Source organism: Cyprinus carpio, chromosome A12 (assembly GCF_018340385.1).
Source record: "Cyprinus carpio isolate SPL01 chromosome A12, ASM1834038v1, whole genome shotgun sequence".
NCBI classification, from domain to species: Eukaryota; Metazoa; Chordata; class Actinopteri; order Cypriniformes; family Cyprinidae; genus Cyprinus; species Cyprinus carpio.
This window is the reverse complement of record NC_056583.1, coordinates 18,618,944-18,643,754: the sequence shown is the minus strand read 5'-3', so window position 1 is coordinate 18,643,754 and position 24,811 is coordinate 18,618,944. Positions and strand designations below refer to the sequence as shown.

The 24,811-nt window shown below is 36.7% G+C and overlaps 2 protein-coding genes across 3 annotated transcripts in view; both read right to left on the bottom strand.

Annotated features, from left to right (window-relative positions):
* Positions 1-19,075, bottom strand: part of LOC109079785 (bifunctional heparan sulfate N-deacetylase/N-sulfotransferase 2-like) — a 57,679-nt gene extending 38,604 nt beyond the window's left edge. Inside the window, exon 1 of one of the 2 annotated variants that reach the window (XM_042767974.1) lies at positions 18,840-19,075. The gene's annotated coding sequence lies outside the window, so the exon portion shown is untranslated. Of the gene's footprint in view, positions 1-18,632; positions 18,804-18,839 lie in introns of those variants that run through there. The other variant, XM_042767975.1, reaches the window with a different exon arrangement.
* A 1,196-nt stretch (positions 19,076-20,271) lies between these two features.
* The window catches only part of LOC109099857 (neurotrypsin-like), a 41,802-nt gene continuing 37,262 nt past the window's right edge, over positions 20,272-24,811 (bottom strand). Inside the window, exons 13-14 of the mRNA XM_042767976.1 lie at positions 24,134-24,414; positions 20,272-22,991 (exon numbers count right to left, since the gene is read on the bottom strand). Of these exons, the coding sequence (XP_042623910.1) occupies positions 22,657-22,991; positions 24,134-24,414 (616 nt within the window). The 3' untranslated portion in view covers positions 20,272-22,656. The remainder of the gene's footprint in view (positions 22,992-24,133; positions 24,415-24,811) is intronic.

Sequence of the window (24,811 nt, the reverse complement as noted above, 5' to 3'; positions counted from 1 at the left end):
TTGCTGTTTGCATTTCAAATCAGTTGTCAATTAAGTGGGAGACCACAACCTCAGGCAAGAAGCATAACACACACACATGCAAAATCTAATTACATTGATCTGCAGTAGACTTTGATGCTTATTGATGAGGCGCATTCTTTCAATGAACTATCAAGAGTGGTTCTGTTTTCCCAGAGACACGAGTCCAGAGACCTTTAAATAATTGAATGTGCAATTATTATCACAGAGTCAGAGCTAAGCATGCTTTTGAATACTGCATGAATAAGAGGTTTATATTCTCTAATGCATACAAGGTTTGTGCATGCAGTGGAAATGAGAATCCCATCATTCCTAAAGTACTTTATAAGTGTCTGTACTACACTGCACAGATAGAAATCCCAGAAGCAATCAAATTAATTAGCAACAAAGTAAATAAAACCAAATCCTTACAAGTCATAGGTTTAAAAATATATAAAAATATTTTAATATTTTAATGAACAAAAAAATTACTGACAAAATCTTAAGATGCAATGCAATGCAATGTTGCAATGCAGTGCAAATATAGTGCATGTTTACATACTAGACCAACCATTAAAAAAAAAGAAACTACCAATACTAAAACATTTTTTAAAAGGTGCATATGGACAACCAACTTTGAAAATATACAGTGTCCAATTTTATGTATTGATAATTTAGAAATCACATTACAAAAAATGTAATTCGCTTAAATCAAAAAATCTGACATTCCATCAATATATTACTGAAGATATTTCCTACTTCACAGACCCAACAGGCTGATCTTCTCTATTCATCTTTTCTAGACAGTTATGGCTGATGCTGTGATAGGCCTCAGGGAACAAGCACTCTGCAGTGCACACTACGTTTAAATTCAAGGATTAGGGCTTTTGATAAATGCGCTGTCCCGCCAGCTTCACACTTTCTTGCTTCCCCATTTCAGACCACTGTCCTTCACAGGCCATTAGACTATTCACATTACTGACGGTCGTACTGGCAAATCCCAGTGAGATCCATAAAGCCCTGACTAAACAGAACAGGCTGTAATCAGCTCCTGAGACAGGTACGAGGAGTCATTTGGCTTCATTTCATCTCTATTCCATTCCACGTCTGAGTAAACATTTCGTCCTTCTTGTGTAATTTTCTCACAAACAGAAATGGCTTCAGTCATTTCCGTCTGGTTGGAGCGCTTTTAATGTGTGAGTTGAGGCTGCCCCGCTGAGTGCTGTCAGGGCTCTGGAGGAAGACTAGGGAGGTCTGGATTCCCATTTGATTTTCACATTGGTGCACACTCTCCCACAAACTCTCTTACACACAACCTTGGACGCAATGGTGCGAAAATGAAGCACTTGCCAGAGACAGGACCCTCCCAGGCTTGGCCTGAATCTCAACACAAGAAGCTCAATGTGTCTCTTTTTTTCCTCCCACACCATGACTGTAAGTTGAAGTGCTCAGAAACAAGCTCATGTGTGCCTCCTCCATAAGCGGTGGACACCAGACTTCTTTTATCTCCTCCACTGAAGGTATTTCACTTGTTGGCCTGTCAAAACAGTGCCAAAGTCTCTCACTTTTTAACGCATTAAGCCGACATGGAAATGAGCGAGGAGAAAAAAAAAAAAGAAAAAAAAGATGCTCAACAAGACTTGCATGTGATTTTAGAGCCTTGCTACAGTATGCAGGCCAAAGGAAATGAGAGGTTTCATAGACTGATGAGGTTTAGAAGGAATTGCATTGTGATATACAAAAGTTAAGCTGGTGTCAGTGCTCAAGTGGGAGATCTGCAAAACTCTTTCAGAAGAAACCACTTTATGTTACAGCCATTTTTTTTACAATAAAAAACAAACAAACATCCAAAACAGATCTGCACTAGGGTTAGCCGATAGACGATGACTGACAGACATCATGATGTTGAGCTGGCATCATGATTCCCTGCGATCAAAATTAAAATTATTATAATTCAAATAGATTAAAGAGGCTAGAACATGGGTGTTGGATAATATGTTACAATAAAAAAATAAAAATACCCTAATGTTTTAATCCTCTGACGTCTGCTCCGCATCGCTCCTTAGGCCCGGGTATAGAAAGTAACAAAGTAAGTCTCTAATTAATTTTCAGGTGAACTATTCCTTTAATTCATAATTAATACAATATTGCACTCATAGCATGAGCTGTTTTTTAGTTTAAAAAAAATTTGATAAATATATAAACTAAATACAGACCAAAAATTCTGCACATTAACATTCCATATCATCCATGATATACAGTATTTAATGTATATTTGATTTCAATTTTGTCATGGGAGTCAATGATTTGCACTTTCCAGTGCCCAAATTTTGCCTGGCCCAACCAGTTGGGGTCAAAATGAGGAAACGTTCACAGATGGCAAAATGTAACTTATTCTACTGTAAATAGCTAGCATTGCTTCACAGCCCCATCTAAATGTCAGACTCTGTTGCTTTATTTCAAAACTAACACACTTTTTAATTCAGGAACGACATCTAGACGAAGTTCTCTGGTCGTCCTGGAAACTTTGAATACACTCATCAACAAGAAACAAAGCAGTTTTACGGCTCCAAAAATTCTTTATTCAAGGAAAGCCTATAATTTAAAGATCTAATTTGTCAACAGCTATTGTGTCGAGTGTGACCAGAGCATTTTTTGCAATTATATATGCCTGTCAATGCCTGTCAAAGGTTGAGCTCACCTTGAATAAATCACTCTTCAAAGCCCATATTAATATTCTTGTTTATCTTCAACTATACGGAGAACTGAAATGCTGAATATTTTTCTAATTATGATGAGACCTTGTGGCTTTGACCTTATCAGGCTGTAATTAGCGTCTCATTAGGAAACAGTTTACCGTTGATATGAGACCTGTCGACACTGGCAGGCATGTAATCCCGTTCAGCTCCTAAGGAAGGACGTTCCGCCGTCAACACGCCCCGGTGCAGTAGGGCGAGGACATGAATTGAGAAAAAAGACCCTCAGGTGTTCTGCCGGGTTAAGAGGTGCTCATCTAATTTTTCTTCCTTTTAACTTTGCGCTTGGGGGAAAAAACAGCCTCCGGAACATCTGTTGTAGGTGTTGGCAAGCAGTGGCTGAAAGTCATTATTACAGCTCTTCAAACAGTTCCGTGCATGTCCCAGCAATCAAACACTATGTACTTCTAATTAAAGCCCGGCTCTGATTGCTAACAGAAGCGATAAAGGAAAAAAAGTTGACGTGAAATGTGAAAATACATGTCGGTCAAAGAGGGGTGAGTAATGAGGTAGGGAGGGGACAGGAAACTGTGTGAATTGGCTTCGTGATGGAACCGGTGAGCTGAGGAATGAGATGGAACAGCACTGAAAAATTTAGTTTTTTGGTACCGTCGTACCAACCGCAGTCTCATTACTTTCCTTCATAGGCTGGAGGGAAAACCAATTAACTCAACAGCTGGATGGAGAAGAGACACTGGAGGAAGATAGACAGGGAAAGACAGCCGGAGACTGGATTTCATATTAACATGATACGGTCAACAGCTTCAGAGCCACTGGAGATTTGAAATATGGATAGCGGTAATAATAGTCATGGTTTCATGTGCCAAATCGTGCTATGTAACATTTCAAAAGGGATAATTCATCCAAAAATAACAATTCTGTCATCATTTACTCATCCTTGTGTGGTTACAAACCTGTTTGACTTTCTTCCATGAATATGCTACTATAGTATTTATTCAAATTTTGAACTAGCTGTTATTTTTATATTTTTAGTTTTCATTTGTATTTTTAGTTTTGGCAGTTTTATGATGTGCTTTTGTAATTTTTAATTTTTATCAAAAAATTTTTTTTTGTTTCTTTCAATTTTAGTCAGTTTTAGTCCACTTCAGCTTATTTTATTACAGTTAGTTACGACAAAATTCCTTCTTTTGTATGTTTTTCCACCAATATTTCAGCTTTATTTCAATGAATTTACTATTTTTAATAAAAACTATTTTAATTTTAGCTTTAACTGACAATAAAAACACTGTTGCCCGTACAGTGAAAGTGAATGGGGTCTAGTTTTGTTTGGACTTCACTGACTTTCATTGCATGGACAAAAACGTAGAAGAAAAAAATCATGCAGATTTGGACCAACTTGAGTGTGGAGTATGATGACAGAATTTTTGTATTTAGTAAAATACCCCTTTAAAAATCAATTAACATGTATTGGGAGATGCTAAACAAGAATTACAGAATAAACAGGAACCATTTCATACGAATCAAAGGGTTTCACACACTGAACAGCAGGAAACCACAGGCAGACTCCTACATGGCATGCTTCTGCAAATGGCAGGCTATCATTTGATCTTTTTTTAAAAGTTTGTCAAAATGACTGCACTTTGAAATGATAGCAAAAATAAAAGAGTGGGACGTTTTGCAATAAAGCATCATGCAATGATGCAATAATGTCACCCTACACCACACTCACTCACACACGTCTAGACTGAGTCTAATACTCAACTAATATTCAAACTAGGGCTGCACGATTATGACAAAAATCATAACTGTCGATTATTCACTTGAAATTGTAATTACGATTGCTTAATTGGTGATAATTGTTTTATTTTCGATTATCGCAATTTACATTAAATAATATTTATACCACTGTTTGATGCAACTGCATGACGTATTTTTTGATGAAAATAAACAAGCTGAAAACACTCTTACTGAAAAACTTTTAGTGCTTTTCTATAGTATTAAGCCTCAAATGTCAACTATACATTGGATTGGTTTCTTCTTTAAATGATAAAAAAAGTAAAAATATGAATTGTATTATTTAATGTTACATTAAAACTAAAATTAAAATAATGGGAAAAACCCTTAAGATAACATGTAGAAAGAAAAAACGCATCTTAAGCATGCATAATAACATAAGTGGACTTTGAACGATTAATTGCCGCTTTGAACGATTACGTAATTGTGCCATCCATAATTATAATCACGATTAGAAATTCAATTAATTGTGCAGCCCTAATTCAAACATCCTTTGAGAAAAAAATAATAAACTTAATTAGAAGTTTTCTTGCCAAATACAGTGCTATTTATGTGGTACAACTTGCAAAACAAATCTATGGTCGCTGATAGAAGCGAGACTGTTGCATTGCGAGACGTCTGAATATCTCAAGAGTGTCAAAATACTGACAGGGTTCACAGCAGGGAAGATGTTCCATTGACAAGCTCCTCATCTCCCTGATGGTTTAAACTTCGACAAAACTTCCCCGCCGCTATCTAGTATGAGATCGTACCACATGACACTTCATTTGAAATGTACAGAAATACAGGGTGGATGTGACCTTTCAGGTTCCATTGTGAAGCATGTAGGGAGGAGGTGGAGAGATGGAATAATAGCTGCTCTGATACGCCATTTGACACACTGTTTCTCTGCATAATGTCTAGAAAACACGTTTCTGATGTCTGGAATTGAGGATATGAAATCTTTGAGGTTTTCCTGGTATTTTTTGAAATGGCTCAGCTAAATGCTGATAAATTTAAAATTCCAGCACCAGCTTCAGGAAAGATTCTTCAATTCAAAAGGGCTCAGACTAGAGTGGGTTCAACGCATGCAGTCATCAAATGTAATAATACTCTCCTCCACTGTGTTTGATGTTCAGGATGGTGGGTCTGTCAGTCTGATGTGATATTATGGGGACAGATATGAATGCGGAGGATAGGTTTTGAGGGCATCAGTGGAGTCAGTGAGATAGAGGCAGCTAGGCATGGGCCAATTACCGGTTTCAAGGTATACCGCGACTTAAAAATATAGCAGGAGGTGTTTTAAAGAGGGAAAAACAGAGGTTTCCCCAGTAATTGCTGTACACAAAGCAGCACTGAGCTCACAAACACTGATTTATCAGGCATATAACATGCAAGAATCCCTCTCTTATGTGACTCTTGTGGGAGGATTTTTTATTTATTTTTTTCATTTGAGAGGTGGAGGGGGGCATATTTATCTTTATTTAATGTTTTGTTTTGTAATGTATTTTTTTTTTTTTTTTTGTGTTGTTTAATTGTTGCACAATAGCTTATACACAGCACAACCCTGATTTCGTGAGCTGTATGTGAAGTTCACACATACTCTGTTTGCAGTGCGTATGTAGTCCATGTGTGGTACAGAAGCAGCACGGACTGTGCTTTCACACAGGAGTCTGCTCCTGATCCCTGGCTGTTTACCACAAACACAACATTTATCTCTGCACTGCTGCAGATGCACCGCTCCTAAACGCACTGCCAAACCGCAACCGTGTGCAGTGTGAACATTTTAATCCATTAACATGAGTGTGGAAAAAATATGCACCACATACGCACTGCATACAGAGTGTGTGTGAACCAGGTATTATTATGTCTGTGTGCTGCAAGTGTGCATGAGCACACGGTCTCCAGGAATGCGTGTGAGCGTTGAATGGTTTAAACACTGGCAAGAATTAAAAAGAAAAAATGCAATTTATAAACTTTAGTGACAATGCGACACTGCCTCAATAGTGCAAGTGACAATTCCTGTGTCGACTGTGCAGCTCTCTTATAGAGCAGACGCGATGTGATTTGAAGCCATTTGCATTTTGAGAGAGAAAGAAAGCACGCGCGGTGATTCACTCATGCTGTTTGTGAAATTATGTCTCACAGAAACTTTTTCAAATTACTTTCTAAGTTATTTAATGAAGAAATATGAATTGTACCTCACCTAAAGCATTATAATTATTTCACCTGCGCCGGACAGAGACTGAGATGGTGCCTCTGCATGTCATGCCAAACCTCTCACGGCAGGCGTGCCATCAGCTTGAGATCGGTTTTATGAGATCCGCCTTTTCAGAGACCGCCGATCAATCATCCCAAAGCGATTATCGGGTGATTGTAATCAGTAGCCAATCAAATCGGAGCACCCCAATTATTTTTATATATTTGTCACATCATATTTTTAGGATTTAACGCTGACTTTTAGGGATTAGCTACTAATTAATAATACTAATTAAATATAAAACATACACTACTATATAATCTTTCGAAAATCTATGATTTACTAATGTTATGGTCTTTATGCATCTCAAAAAAATTTCTAAAATTGTTTTGCCTATAATAATTCATGCTTCACCACCACCGTGTAACAACCACAATACAAAGAATAACTAAATACAAACATTGACGGCAAGTTATATCTTACTGACAGAGATAAATGGACATTTCTCAGAGTAGCTGTTAACTGTATTAGTATTGATTCAATTCCTAAGCAACATGAGATGTGGAAACATGGAATTTATGGCAGGCCTGTGCTTTGGAAACCATTTATATCCAAGGCCAATGCACAGAAAATCATTACCTTGTGTAATGAACATAAAACCCAGACCTGTGAGCAACAAATGACAATAATGCAGTCTAATAAGCCATTTTATGCCTTTTCCTATATCCAGACAGGTTTATATTTGAAGAAAGTTGACATCTTCCCTAAGAGCAGGAAGTAGATTTCAATTTTTTTCACCTTGCCGACAACTAGAGGCTTTTCATCTTGATAAATGGTACAATATCCAGTATAAACAGTCCAGGACTAACAAGATAGTATGACCAAAACCTTCTCAGTTCTTTTAGATAAATTACACATGAGAAAGACTAAAAACGACACCTTTATAAAAATCAGGGTATACATTAGGATTCAAGGACAAGAACAAGATTTGGCATCGGCTAAGCCATCAAAAATGAAGCATTTAGCCATCGAGTCCACCAAACATCCAGACGTATTATCCCACATCACAGATCAGACGATCTCCAGACAACAGACTGCTATAATTCAATAATTCACTGCAGAGTCTGGAGAAATTTCACGTCCAATAAATTAAATACACATTGTGGTCCTTCCCACTGTGGTTTTTATAGTCCTACATAAGAATCGCAGGGCCCTGTGCAGATAAATAACTATGTAAAATTCGCAAAAAAGACATTTAACCGCAGACGTGGCATTATTAAAGTGAAGCCACAATGGCTTTAAGTTTTCTCACGGTTCAGACAGGACCCCCTCCTCAGGCGTGTGGGACTAAGAAGTTAATCTCTTGAGTCTCAGAGACAATAAGTCAACGCACGCTGCATGCATCAATATGGCTAGTGTTCCGATGTGAGCTTAGACACCAGAAAAGAAACCTAATGGGGTCAAGCAGCCTGCCGGAAATCCTATACGAGACACCTTTGCTGAACTACGGGGTAAAGCAATTAGCATTCTGATTCATGAAGGAAAAAGAGCCATGCTCTGAGCAAGAGGTCCAACCAAGAGAAGGCTGAATAGATTAATAGTGCCTGTGGCATGTGTTAAATTTGTTAGCATGTGAAAAGACACTAGATTTTTGCACATGAAGAGCCAAGTTGATGGTTAGTCATGGCTTTGCTGATTCAATCTCAAACAATGGAATGGAGTTAATTAAGTCCAGAGAGGGTTCAGTGGACAGCGTTTAATGAGTTTCAAAACATCTCACTCCAAAAATAAGAGATGTGGAAAGTTTTAATTTCTTTTCAAGAACCGCGTTGAATGTAGGATAAAGGGAGTATCTGTTATGATGCTGTTTATAATGCAACATCATGTTCACATTAATATTTTATTTTTAGGTAGAGATTTCAAATATTTTATACATTATATTATCCATATACACTACCATTCTACTCTGTTAACTTCCTATTCAACAAATAATCCTAAAAAATATTCACAAATGTACCTTGTTTTCCACAAAACTATTAAGCAGCACAACATTGATAATAATAAGAAATGTTTCTTGAGCACTAAATCAGCATATTTCTGAAGAATTGTGTGACGCTGTAAACTGGAGTGATGCCTGTTGAAAATGTATATTTGCCATCACAGGAATAAATTACATGTATAATATTGTAATTAAAATATAAATTTTAAGTGTATGACTCTGTAATGGCTTTGCAATGTCAAAATCACAGTACATAAATTCTTTAATAAGGTATCACACATGCAAGTGTATATATTATACAGTACATGGCCCTGTTCCATCCTTCTGAGGTCCTTGGCCTAAAGAAGACCACTTCCATGTTTTTGTTTTTTAATCACCTTCAAATATGCACAAAAAAGCTAAAAAAGAATATACAGAGAACATGGAAAGTTATCGAATTCACCTTAAAGAAATTCATTAAACCAGCTGACAACAGCTGTCGGGCTTGAGCTCATGTCCTGTCCCCTGTTTCTCAAAGCACAGCAGAACACCTTTAATCAGTCTTGTTTGTGGAGGCCCTATGGAGATATGCTGTAGAAAACTGGCTGTTGGACGACCTCCCATAAACCAGGCCTGAGGTTTAATCTGGCAAGCGTTCCATCCTGTCACTGAGAGCAACTACTGCTCGCGGTAGAGTTATTACTACTGTGAGATGCAGGAGGACACAGCTAAAGACAGCGAACCAGAGCAGATGCAGCAAAGTCAGAGCACAGCTCCGCAGGACCTAGACAACATCTTTAGTGTTTAGAAGTAGGACACGATCAAGACATCTCCTTCAAAAGTACAACTTGTCTCTCAGAGGATGCTCGTAACTCATACATTATTTATCTAGTGTACTCTATGTTCTCACAGCGCTGAAAGTGCAGAATGACTAGGTGAAGCAGCTGTTATGACACGTGCACAGTGCGGCTGTGAGACTCCTTGCCAAAAACCACAGGTGAAGATTTTCATAATATGATGCTGAGTTTGAAGCACTCTCTCTCTCTCTCTCTCTCTTTGTGAGATTACGGGCTAGTTGCAGTTGATTGCGCCCCGGGAGACAGGCAGAGCATTAGGGATATTCTGAGATACTCGGCTCAGTCTAAGTACAGGCAGGGGGATTTAGTGGCCCTGTGGGACGCCCCACAGCTGCAAACCTCCACATTTAACCATTAAGATAGAGGAACCATTGTGACCGGATAATTTAAAACTAGCAATCATTCCAACTGTTGCTCGACAGCCACAACCTTTAACCTAACTGTTGACCACAATGCATTTATCCTCCTCCGACCTCTTATTAAAATATAAAGCACCTGCTTCAAATTCAAAGCATATAATTTCACACAATCCTGCAGTGACAAAGCCCTCACTAATGCCGGTACTCAAAAGGCAGAACGAGGGAGAGAATCTCATTGTGGATTCAGAAAGACTAAAGAAAAGTGGAGTATCCTATTTCACAGCCAAATGCTGCTGAATGAGAAAACTGAGTGAGTCTTTTTTGTGTTTGTGTTGCTTTCTGTTTTTTATTTTATTTTATTTTTTTAACCAGATAACTAGAACAAAGAAACTTTTAAATGTTGTGTGAAGTGATTCAAAATGACATGATGTGTTACAAGATCTTCATGGCATCCTGTGAGCAACCAAATTGGTTCCTTGCTAAGAATATAAATACTTTTGGCCATTTTAGAATGAACTGTGTACGGTTAACAATCCATCAAATTACACAATATTAAAAAAAAAGTTAGCCATGGTATTAAAGATGCAAATATATGCACCTCATACACTCCATCTTTATAGTTAATGGCTAGTACTGCTTCACAACAAGTCGAAGCAGTATTATGCAGCACAATAATCAGTGTTTGCTCTCTGTGCAGAGGTCAGTCCCATAGGCATGTGTTCAAGATGAAGGTGAAATAAAATATCATCTGTTTACAATACAGAAATACATTAGAGTACTGTGAAAATGACAGTTTTTGAGTTATTAAGCTTCAGACCCTAATACTTAATTGGATAGTTCACCCAAAAATGAAACTCTGTAATAATTTGCTCACCCTCATTTTGTTTCAAACCTATGACTTCTGTGGATCACAAAAGATGATATTTTGAAGAAATTGGACCTCTTTGTTGTTACAGTACAATGAAAGTCACACACTTCTTCAAAATATATTATTTGCTTTCCACAGAAGAAAAACAAACCGGGTTGGAACAACATGAGGATGAGTAAATTATGACAGAAATTTCATTTTTGGGTGAACTATCCCTTCATATGATCTATGAAGATTCATATGTACAGCTGAAGACATGCGGTGCAGCTGCACAGGGAAACAGGATTTGCTACCATGGGAGAACTGACTGACCCTAATATGTTTTCGGAGCTCCACAACTAAAATTCTTAGTGCATTATTTCAAGAACATGTTTAGAATGATCCATTTCTGGTTATATCAGACAAATTGAACATGGTGCTTTCATTACATTCTCAAAAAAAAAAACAAAAAAAAAAGAAAGTCTGTCCAATGATGTAGAAACAACAAAGATCAAGCTCTCATTGCAGAAATACAAAGGAATTATAATTCTTGAGCTGGCTAACAGAAAATAAATGAACTATGTGATCGGCACTGACATAGACCATGACGGAGGGTGCATTTATCTTAGTTTATAAAAGTGATTTGGATTAACTGTGGAAAAACGGAAATCAACAACATGCTTTGCCATACACACTGCAGTGATGTTTTGATTCATACAGATTTCTCTGACAGAAAACGGAGTGTGATAAACGATAGCCAAGAAATATGAAAGGCCATAATGAAGGATTTCTATTTATGGCATGAAGATGACAGTCTTTGAAGTGCCTTCAGTCCAAAGCACATAAGAAAATGATGCAAGACTGAAAGCAACCCAGCATGAAGAAAACCTCCAGTCATTTCAATCCCAGTCATTTCAAGGGAATGAAGATACATACAGACTCGCCAAAAAAATACACTAATGGTTTTGTAGATGGTGGAGTTTCACAAAGTGATGAATGCAGAAAGGCTCTGCGGTTAATGAAAGGCAGATCTAAATGGGTCGTACTAATGGGCACTGAAAACAAAAGGATGACACACCCATTGTTAATGAAATAACAAATATAGCAAGCATGTGAATTAGTCTGTGTTGAGGGTGTTCACACTGACAGCGACTGCACCCACAAAGCAACTGAAGTCATTCAGTTCAGTTCAGTTGGCGGGTGGACCACAAATCATAAAACAATTCTAAGCAGCATTCATGTGTATGCAAATGAGCAGTGACGTGGTGCGGTGAGTACCAATGGGAGTGCAAATAGTGATTCACTACCGGATACAGTTACAGTCAATTATGAACGCCTACTAGCAATCAGTAGTATAACGACTTGCGTCATCCATCTGTTTACTGGCCGTCATTGTGAACAAGACTTTTGAATGTCTTTGTTCAGACTATTCATATAAACAAACAGGTTCAAACAAAAGATTATGTTGCTGTTCACTGGTTTTAATTATGTTACTTGACTTACAGTATGTGCTTTCTAGTTTTACTGGTGTGAATTTATCCATTCAAATTGAATGGAATTAATGAATGCAAGAACCTTAATTAAGAAACAGATTTTTTTTTTGCTAGATCAATACTGCTCTGATTGTAGAATTAAATTATACCATTCACTTAATTAAAATCATTCAACTGTTATATATTTAAAAAAAGATATTTCCCTCTAAAAACTTCAATGTACAGTAGTTAGAAATGCAACTGTAAAAAAAAATAAATAAATAAATAAATTGCCAAAACATTTTGATCACCATGTGGTGGCTGGCTGCAGTATAGCTCATAAACAACTTTTCTATAGTGGAAGTAAGTGGAGATGTTTCATCAATCTTGTCAAAAAATCAAAAGTGTGGGCCTTCATGCTCGATTTTTTCTAAAAATCTAAAATTTCCATACAAATCACAATGTGTACAAACGTATAGCTTCAGATTTTAGTGTAGTGGTAACACGTTAGATTAGAGAACACATATATTTAATTATGACTTTTGCCTCAAACTCCTAATATTCTGCTTGTTAACAGTTAGTAAGGTAGTTGTTAGGTTTTGATATGAAATTGAATTAAGGGATGTAGAATATGGTCATGCAGAATGTTAATATGTGCTTTATAAGAACTAATAAACAGCCAATATGCTAGTAATATGCATGCTAATAAGCAACTATAGTTAATAGTGAGAATTGGTCCTTAAAATAAAGTTTTACCCGCATAGCGGACTATTTTTTTAAAGTGGTAGCTTGACTGTAGTGTTTTAAATCATGAGCAGCTTTTCAAATTAGTTTCACCGACAGTTAAAATGAGTGTCTAAATATGTGTACAAGTGGTAACTGTAACCTTGTGCTCCGAGAGCACTGGAAGCCGAATGTTCATTGGTAGCCTGTGGTGACAGATCAATCCACTAAGGGGTAAAGTGAATTCTGTTCTATAGTAGATCTATTCACTGTTTCTTTCACTGGGTCAATAAGGAGATGATCAGTGGTATAACATTCTGTGGGCTGACCTTATTATGACAATGTGAGCTTTTGCAGCTGGTCAAATAAGCCATAATTGGTGATCGATTGGATAAAAAGCACGATAAACCAATTTCTTTGCCAACATATTACCACTGAACTGAACGAGAATTGATTTATCTGAGTGAACAGATTTTGGAGAAAAAAAATACATTCCCTGCTGTGCTCGGTGCAGCTTGTATTTGACAAGGTGGAGGTTTCTAGGACCCAGAATATCTCATTTTGTGGGAACATAAAAATCTTTATTCTATAAAGTTCACTCAAAAGAGATAAGTGAAGCAGAAAAGGCCTTTATGAATAAGGGTCACAATGGTTGACTAGTTTATTTAGATTTTTTTCTTGCTTTAACACATGACCACCGTGTCTCGATATAAAACATCCGATAAAAACTGACTATTTTAGCCATTTTTGTGTGTGTGTGTGTATTTTGATGCTCAGAGTATCACATTGTTAGCTTAGCAACATTCTCATGTCAAATGCTGCATTCATAAATGACTAAATGACAACCAAGGTATTCTATTCAGAGTTGCTCATGTCCTTGGAATAATGGATTTCTATGGCAACAACTGCAAAATGAATACGTAATCTCGTAATCAATAGACAAAATCACAATGTAGCTAAATATCTCATTTTGCAAATGCCTTATTAATATACTTACTAAATCATTTATTTACTGGTATATTAGATCTTTTCAACCATGTACTAGCCAAATTAAGCTGCATTTTGTTCATTTTTTTTCAAGTTAATTTTTCTACATTTTTTACAACAGTGAATTATAGGAATTATTAAACATACATAAAATGAAATAATTGCTTAACAACATTATAATGCATTTTAATTTAAAGTGAAAGTAACATGACGTGTGGCCAAGTATGGTGTCCCATAATCAGAATTTGTGCTCTGCATTTAACCCATCCAAGTGCACACACACAGCAGTGAGTAGTGAACACACACACACAGAGCAGTGGGCAGCCATTTTTGCTGCGGTGCCCAGGGAGCAGTTGGGTGCCTTGCTCAAAGGTCTCACCTCAGTCATGGTATTGAGGGTGGAAGAGAGCACTGGTCATTCACTCCCCCCACCTACAATCCCTGCTGGTACCAAGACTCGAACCCGTGACCTTTGGGTTACCAAAGGCCACGACTGACCCCTTTTTAATTTTAATTACAAAGTTTACAAGTTGTAATCTCATAATTACAGTAATTCCTACATGACGTGAAGTGAACACACCTAAACTTCCAGGTGCTTCTGGTAAAAATTGATATTTGAAGAAACACATGCTATCAAGGTCAGATGACTATTCAACTAGTCATTCATGCAACCCACAGGCTAATATATTTCGAAAATACATAGCTTTCACATCCCTAACCTATGTAAAATGCATTGTGAAGAAAAATAAGTCTAAGAGCCACAGGAAGGAGTACAGGCAGAAAAATGAAAATGAAAATCCCCCAAAATCTACAGATTTCCCAGCAAATAATGCCTGCTTTCAAGCGGACTCTTTCATGTCAGAGAGAATAGTTGTTACGGGTTGATGAAATGAAAGGACAAAAGCAAATACAAGAGCAAAAGAGAGCAGGAGAGAGTAGAAGAAAAAGCACAGCACATTTTCCTCTGCAAGTAAAAAAGCACATGAATTATGGATGCGAGCAAGCCAACAGTGTGAGAATTTGATCCCTGACCAGACAGCTCTTGGCTCCCCGTGGAGCAGCACGTCACCCTCCCCCCACCAGGTTTTTCAACATTGCATCCATTCCTAACTTCCTTCTCATAGAGAGAGAGAGCAGCAACTCTCGGCTTGCGAGACTTGGAGACTACTGCCTGGGGACAGGACGTACTCGTCTTGGAGACCTGAAGACACTACCTTTGACTTTCTTTATGCATTCTATTGTTAGCATCTTGATCCTAGTTTAAACTGAGCAGACATTTGCACCTGTTGGTTTAAATGTGAATGTTCCCACATAGATGATCATGATGACTCCACCATGAGTGGTTTGCAGCTCTGATAAGAAAACAAAAGGATTTTTTACAACCAGAAGAAGTACCCTCAGCCATTTACAAAGAGCGTCATCGTGCACATTACCAAGAGATCCAACTTTAATTGGAAACCTCCACAGTTAGATTTACAATGAAATGTCATCCTACGGAAAACAACTGGCAACTAAAATACAGATTAGACATTCTGGGTGATTTTCCCCATTGTCATTTTACTAAACACATCATGATGAAACTAGGGTCGTGATGGTGAGGAAATTTTCCCACCAGTTAATCGGCGTGTGACAACACCGGTAATACCGGTATCACCATGGGGGCGGGGGCATTCCCTCCTTTCCTCACTTTCCTTCACTTTTAAATAGCTTATAAAAAACGTTTAAATAGCTTATAAAAGTGGCATGCGCATTTTACTTTCACTTTCAAATAGCAGCAATTTGGGGTAAAGCAACTGTTCGTTTTTAGTTTGTTTGAATCTTCCTTCTTTTCCTCGCTTTCCTTCAAATAGCTTAAAAGCACTGTGCAATATACTGTATATAATTAAATAAATAAGAAACGCAGAATGTTTATTAGCAAAATTAATAAGAAAGCTTGGAGGCACGGCTTAGTAATAACACCATTCAGAAGCATTTAATCTGTGTTATATGTTCTGTAAAAAAAAAAATCATATCGGTGGCAAATTTGCCGATACTGATATATCGGCGACAGGCTCATATCAGCCGATAATATTGGCTAAACAATGCTAACTTTTATTACTATAAATCATCAAAACAACGGCTTCACCGTCAGCACCGTCTATCACGGCAAACCTAGCTGAAACACAAAATATCAGGGTGTTTATTCATATTTCTAGAGGCTGATAGCCCTAAGACATAGACAGAGGCTTTTTTTCCAAACTTAGTGAGCCACCTTGCTGTCTACTTCCTTCTAACAGAGAGACAGAATCCAACAAAACATCTTATAGTTAATAAATTCAAAATGAAATCAGTACTCTCAGAATTCAGTGACTCAGAGCAACTCAGTCCTTGGGAATTGAAGAAGGAATGTTTTATAGATATTGGTTAGGACTGCAACCAGGCATTGCAGCATTCCACACCACAAACAGAACGCCACCACGCAAGCCCCCTTATAAAATAAACTCTGAAACAATAATGAAAAAGCATTACATTAAGTCTAAACTATGGAACAGCCAAATGACAACAGAACACTAAAATTATTAGCAGACAATGGGTGCACTGTGGTTACTACACTACTGAACATGAATTAATAAAACAAGACATGTACTGTACAAACCAACCACACTTTGTTTAGTTCCTTTAAATATAGCAATTATTCATGCTAAAAAAAAACACTGGCCAATTGTGTTTGAATTGGTCTGACACACTGTGTTATCAGCCACTAATATACCATGGCCTTGGTTTGCACTGCAAGAATTAGCTTTCATATACAGTAATAAAGTATGCGTTTGGCTCCTAAGAAAAGAACAGCTTTGTTGACTCACCTATTCAGACTGTAGAAAAATCCTTACAATTTACTTGATGTCAACTTGACAAGTAAGCTGGTGATGTCCAGCACGCAGTATTATATGTGCATGAAAGTGCATTACAAATAAGGTAGCCTAATTAATTCTAGTTTATAAGAGTGTGTGTGCATGTGTGACTGTGTTTAATGTGCATCCAGGGTATATGACAGATAGGAGGTGGTTGTCGTGAGCAGATAAGGTAGGTCTATTTACACAGTAAGCACATAAACAGGTTTGGCTCCACTTTCATCGAGCACTGATTAATCTCTTCATGAAGCAAATTACAGCCAGGAGAATGAAGCCTTCCAGCAACAATGTTTAATTATATCTGACTCATCAAGGACATCAATGAGGCACTCAGTGACTAGTATTCATCTTCAGCTCTCTGACCAGCACTCATTGGGTTCCTCAGTCGAATGAGAGGCATTAATAGGTTCATTTCAAAGGAGACGAAAGCTCTTTTATTATTCTCTTCTCCTACTTCAATACTGGCCGAATGTAATTACTTTTGAGTTGAAGCTAAAAGGTCTAAAAAACGACTTTCATAATTTCATTTCAAATGTTCCATCACTCCACCAGCAACAGTAGTCTTTTCTTTCAAATCTTCAATACAGCCTTCTGTGACTTTCCACTCTAGGTTCATTTTTATATGGAACCACAAACATCATATCAAAAGCACATTAAATGAGACTTAATTTTTATTTGACTTATAATTTATAGTGTTAAATCACAGAAATTGATGTGCTTGGATGCACAGCCAATGAAACTATCTTGCGGTGAGGCTTCACAGGGAAGAAAACAGATGCTTTCCTAATCATACAGTCCTGCAATTCCCTGAAAACGTAGAACTTTAACAAGCATCTCAAAAGCAAACAGGCCCTTGTGCTATGAAATATGTCACTTAACTGATATTCTTATGTCAGAATGACAGCAAATGATATCAACTTCAACTGCACGCCTTCCTCTTGGCTTTTCTCTTGAAAACATTTTCGATGTGCATGACACAAACAAAATAAACACATCAAGAGAAAACTTCCCACACACCTTGGCAGAATGTCACAGAATGCACGTTGACAATACCGCAAATGCCCAGAGCAAAACAATTAAAGGCTGTAAGTCATGTTTTAGCAAAAAGATACATCAACAGGTTTATTTGTCCTTTGAATTACATGGGAATAACTCAGACAAAAAGTCCTTTATAATAGACACAGATTGGTAATTGGTTTAAATGTTATTTTGTAACCGATATTCACATTTACAAACTTAATTGGTTATCGGTTCTTTATTTTAGGCTACTGATAAATGCCACTATTTGGTCAGTATTTAAAAACAACACAGCAAATGGCATTCACAGGTAAAGGCTTTTTTTTAGCAGCAAAATTATTACAAACAATAATAAATGTTTGTGAACATTTAGATCACAAAACAGTAGTTATTAGGGTAATATTATTTATCAAACATTCATAATAAATATATCCATGTTTTGTATTTTAATCAACATTACTGTCTAAAATTAAAAATCAGTTATGTATAAAATTAATCGAACACTTTAATATAAAAATAATCGTTATCGGTCAAATATAAGCAACATCTGAAAATCTCTGCTACAAATAAATAAATAATCCCATTCCACCGCATAAATGTGCAACAGTCCCTTGAGTTATAAAAGCCTAACAAAAACAAAAAATAAACGACAAAACGCATTTCAAGAGGCATTTAAACATTTTGACAGGTCTCTCCCCTGCTATTGTACTGACTGTAGAGAATTTGATGGTCTCAAGGAAACTGTAAACATTACAACTTTGCAAACAATAGCACTGATTTGTCTCCAATCTATAAGCAATCTCCTAGTACATACCTAGTTCTTCAAACATGTCACGCAACACTCTAGTCCTCGTGCATTGCATTGCTTAAGGCTGAAGGCGAGATGTTCCTGCATCTGTCGGGACTGCCACATTGCAACTGAAGTCAACGCTAAACCAGTGTGCTCGTGTGTTTCTAGAGCAGCCCTATACACTCCGCGCATGTAACGCAGCAATCATAGCGCATACACGCATCCCCTTACCGTTTGAAATGTCCACTTTCAGAGCGGTCGCGAAAATCCGATTCATCTGAACGCCACAGAAAGAACTTTGATGTCTCGTGAGCGCATCCTTCGCCGCTCGCGCTGCTCCGCCATCTTCAGCGTGCGAGATCGAATGAGCGAGAGCAGCTGACGGGCGCGCGGTCGGGGAGGGTTCTTCACAACAGCCCGAAGTTCTGAGCTCCTCCATCCATGCACTACACCCCTGTCGTTGTGTGCTACCTAGGCTACTAGTTGTTTTTGCAGATTAATAAGGTGATTTTTTAATGAAACATTCTATCAGATCAACAATGTGTTTTGGTGATAGCTAAATAATTTTTTTTTTTTTTTTTAAATAGCATATTGTATTTTGTATATATATAATGTTATATGTGACTTGAGGATTAAGTTAATAAATTATATACTTGCAAAAATAAATGTATTTTAACTAATTGTAGAGTAAAATAAAATAAAAAAAATTGTCAATGTCGTCGAATAGATGCTGTCTATATTGAGCAATGCACCCTGCAAACCAATCACCAAGTACAAAATCATGGTTCATAGCTGTGATAACTAAATCAAAATGTGCAAAATAAATACATTTTTAAAAGTAAGTTATTTGATTTTTCTTAAAATCTATAGAAAAATAACCATATTAACCTGGCATCAGCTATTCATTGTTAGCGTCATTTTTAGTATTATTTTTTTTTATGAAGGACATAGTTACAGTTTATAAATAAAACATATTACTATTAATAAATATATATGGGGAAGTCGTGGCCTCATGGTTAGAGAGTTTGATTCCTAACCCTAAGGTTGTGGGTTCGAGTCTCGGGCCGGCAATACCACGACTGAGGTGCCCTTGAGCAAGGCACTGAACCCCCAACTAATCCCCGGGCGCTGCAGCATAAATGGCTGTTCACGGTGTGTGCGTGCGTGCGTGCGCACTTTGAATGGGTTAAATGCAGAGCATGAATTCTGAGTATGGGTCACATTATTTTTTACATCAAGTTCTTACATGTAACAACAACAACAACGAAAAAAAGAGAGTAAAAATTATATACTATAATTATATACTATTTATATATTATATATATAAAAATTAAAAACTATATAACCCTTACAAAATTTACAATGGTATTTTTCTGCCAATACAGTATTTACAGTTATGTAAATTTTGATGAGGTACAGTAAATTTGAATTACAGTAGAATCCAAGCAAAAGTTAAAACTCATATTGCTTTATGGCAAAGATTATTTTATCATTTATTATAACAACATTTATTTTTTGGATTTTTTTATTTAGCATGTTATTTTTGCAGCACAAAACAGTTCAGTTGTAGAATGTCCTAAATTCTAACTATAATCCATTTAAAATGTATCCAATAATTTTCAAAACTGTATTTCTAATAAATATATAAAATAATAAAACCATGTGAATGCCACAAGAAGAGGTCACTTTATTTTGGCACTTGTCACACATTAAATATTCAAAGCTTTTTTTACAGAAAATCAAAGACTTGGTAATGACTGAGAACATCAACATACAAACAGATGCTTGCATGACATGCAACAGACATCAGCCCTCTCCAGTGTGTCAGGGAGATGAGCTCTTATCACGGCCCTTGATGAAGAGTCCCAAAGCTCTGATGCAGTGATTGGCTGCTTTGAACAGTCTTCTGTGTAGTTTACTTTTAGAATGGCTTTTGAAGATCTAAGCAGGCACCATCCAAAACACAGAAAGACGTTAGCCTTTAGAGAGGAGGAGCACTCAGTACAGTCCGCGGTTTGCATTTAATACATCTCCAGAATTAACCTACAAGACCAACTAAGCAAATAAATAAATAAATAAATAATAAATTAATTAAAAAAGTTGTAATTTGAGATCTAAACCAAACCACTCTTTTTTTCTTTTCTTTTGCAAATCCATGATGAATGTGTAGGCCTAATGGTTTTTATAGCAATATAATGCTGTAGAAATATGAAGGCCCATCGGAAGGCATAGCTCCACTTACATTAAGAATACATGAATAATATATGCCTGTTAACTAATTTAGCAGGCAATACCAGATTATTAGAGGAATCTGTAAGACAATATACACTGATTGTAAAGCAGGCTGAATATAACTTTCTAATGTTAAGAACTAGCTTTCATTTCAGATCTTGCAAGTAAATTGAGTCAGTGTTTTAGGGAGCAATTCGTTTTTGTTGCACCCATAAAAATGGACATTCATGCCCATATGAAAATATCAGCCAATGAGATATACCTGAAAAGATAATCATTTAGACTTTTTAAATGTCATATTACTTTCACCCCAGCCGTTTATATTTTACACAAATGGAAATCGTTCAAGTCCAAATGTGCGATCAATAAAACTGGCCATACAAATTTGATTGTATTTGACACTCTTGGCTTTTACATTCTCAGCCATGCATCATCATCATCTTAGATGCCTATTGCCTTTTTTAATGACCAATTTTAAAGAGCCCTTGATATTTACATTTTTCTTTCTTCTACAGAAATCTACCATTATTTGCATGAATATCACTGAAATTATGTTCTGTAATGAAGAAACAGTCAAAATGGGTTTAAAATATGAAACAGGCTGAAGAATCTTTTTCTAGATACAGCGCTGAACAGATCTGAGTAAAACAAAAAACACACAATATCGCCACCCACTGGATGAAAACACAAAGTTCATAGAACAAAGAACAGGAACGACTTTACTGACTGTCAACCAAAACATAGTCACGTGCTCTTTCAATACATTAGAAGTGAAAAACTCCTCTTGATTTTACCCTTTGAACGGATAAAATCCATTATCACCTGCTATACTGCATTTACAGAATGACACACATTGTATTGTAAATCACAATGACAAATAAGAGAAAAGTCACATTAGGTGTTCCACTATTATGAATTTAAAATGCCATTGATGTCATAAAACGTCTACTAAGATTGAGACAAATCAAAACATACTGAGTATTTATCTTCAAGAGCTGTATGTTAATGCATCAAAACTGATACAGAGCATACTTGGTAAACCAATGTGTTAAATATCATGATTTACTGTACATGATTAAAATCAAATTACTGCATTAGATGTATGACACATCTAGAAGACACATGGCTTTAAAGATCACTTCGACTGTCGCTATCTAAAAAAAGCCTACGTGATTCATTTTACTTGTCTAATCCACAACACTGAAAATGTTTCCTTGAAAATTAGAGGAGCAGTTCAAGCCTTCTGTTAAATAAGGATAGCAGAGGAATCCATTCAGTTTTCTTCCGCCCCACAGAATAAGAAATAAACCTGCTTTTGCGGAGCTTATACTATCATTCTCTACCATGCAGAAGGCCTGGGCAGCTGCATCGAATGGCTTTTAAATACAATACATACATTGACATGCACTGCAGCCTCTGGACGGCACTACAAACATTTTAAATGCATGGTAGAATCACACTCTTTTAAAGGGCCAGTTCACCCAAAAATGTCAATTCTGTCATCGTTTATATAGGTTTGGAACTAGAGTGTGGGTAAATGATGACAGAACTTTAATTTTTAAGTAAACTGTCCATTTACCATCACACTGATCATTCCACAGTATCAACCTTCACAGACTCTGCGAGTAAGAATAGATCCTAATCTCTAAATGCTAAAGACATAAAACTGAACTTTACAGAATACAGAGGAATTAAGATCCAGGGTGTTCAAAGATTATAGCAGGTGTCAAACACTCTCAGGATCTTGTTTTTCCTTTAACAGAGTCCTAGTTCTCTGAAGTGTGACGTGCAGGTGGTTTTCGGAAAGAGTTGTGCTTCAGTGTTGGAGAGGGGCGGTGCTGTGCGTCACCTGTTCGATCCAGGGCAGGTAACGACTGACCCGTGAATATACACCTGGGTACGAGGGGTCACCGCAGCCGTGACCCCAGGAAATGACCCCTGTCAGTACCCAGCGCCCTGCCTCACCCTGACACACTAACGGACCCCCGCTGTCGCCCTGGCAGCTGTCAGCATGCTTTCTGAGATCAGACGTCATACTGCCAGCACACAGCATGTCGTGGCTAGTGAAACGCTCGCCGTAACGCTTCTTACATTGCCACGAGGGCAGAAGAGGTACCCAGGCCTGAAGAAGAGTGCTGGGATGCTCAGTGTCTGAAAAATAAGGGAAAGACAAAATGTTGCAATCCATTTAAAGGGACAGCTGCTCAAAAATGACTCTTGTCCCAATGTTTTTTCAAAACGGTATGACTTTCTTATGTTGAACATGAAAGTAAATATTTTGAAAAAATGTTTTTTGTCCATACAATGAAAGTTAATTAAATTTTTTTTGGAAGAACTATCTCTTTTAACTTTAATAATAACTGATAAAAGATTAAAAATTGAAACTTTTTTTTTTTCTTTTTTTTTTTGAATAACATGTAATGAAGACTGCTCAAGTTTGGAATCGTAATTTATTTTTTTTTAATGTTTTTGAAAGAAGTCTTTTATGCTCACCAAGGCTGCAAACATTTGATCATAAATCCAGTAAAAACAGTAATATTGTGAAATTATATTACAAATAAGAAATGTTATTATATATAATAAATTGTAAAATGAGGGCAAAGTTTTATTTTCATGAGCCATTTATTCCAGTCTTTAGTGTTTCATGATTATTCAGAAATCATTATAATGTGCAGATTTGGTGGTCAAGAAACATTACCTGATTCAAAAGAAAGTTCAAATGTACAGCTTTAATTTGAAATAAATATATTTTGTAACAATACAAGAATCATTTACATTTTATCAATTTAGTGTGTCCTTGCTGGGAAAAAAAGTATTAATTTCTTTGAAAAAATCTTACTTTAAAGCATAAACCTTTAAAAGGTTCTTAAGCACCGTTTCTACAAAAATATAATGCAGCATCAACTGTTTTAAAAATGGACAATAGTAAGAAATGTTTCTTGAGCTCCAAATCAGCAAATTAGAATGATTTCTGAAGGATCATGTGACACTGAAGAATGAAGTAATGGCTGCTAAAAATTCAGCTTTGCATCACAGGAACAAACTTAATACATTTAAAAATATATTTAAATAGAACACAGTTCTTTTAAATTGTAATAATACTTCAAAATATTGCTGTTTTTACAGTATTTTTTACAGCCTTGGTGAACATAAGAGATTTCTTTCAAAAACATAAAAAATCTTTAAGATTCTTTAAGAACTTTTCAAAGGATTTTTTATATAAAATATATATATACACATTTCATGTTGTGCCAAAATTGTGCCCTTGTAAGAAAAGAACAACACAATATTACCTGTCATTCCCCAGCCAGTGATGACACATGATGCAGGTCTCTTGCCCCACTTGCTGCCAGGTGCAGGCAGGCAGGCGGCGTTAGTATGAGGGTTAAAGGACACGCACTTCCCCTCAGCGCCCTTCAGCCGGATCAGAGCCACGTCATGCTCCCAGCTCTCTGTTCGGTACTTCTTGTGCACTTCTATGCGCTCTGGAGAGAGGACATGTTCAAAATCATCCTGCTCCTGTGTGTTATAATCCCCGAGCTTCACCATGTACCGTGAAGCATCACTTCCAAACCTGTAGAATCAAGACATTCATTCATATTACAGATGATACACTACCATTTCAATCATTCCTCTGCTAATCTCATTTTAATTGAGTGTTACTTTAGTGCTGATTTACAGGAGCTGTCTTATGTTAATCATTCTAAAACTGAGCACGACTTCTGCTCGAGTTGATTACAGAGCAATGATTTGTACACATTAATATGTACATTAACATTCAAAAGAGAGGTTGATAAGATTTTTTTATGTTTCCGAAAGAAGTCTCTTATGCTCACTAATGTTTTATTTAAATGTTATTTGATCAAAAATACAGAATACAGAAATGAGTAATATTGTGAAATACAGGTCCTTCTCAAAAAATTTGCATATTGTGAAAAAGTTCATTATTTTCCATAATGTAATGATAAAAA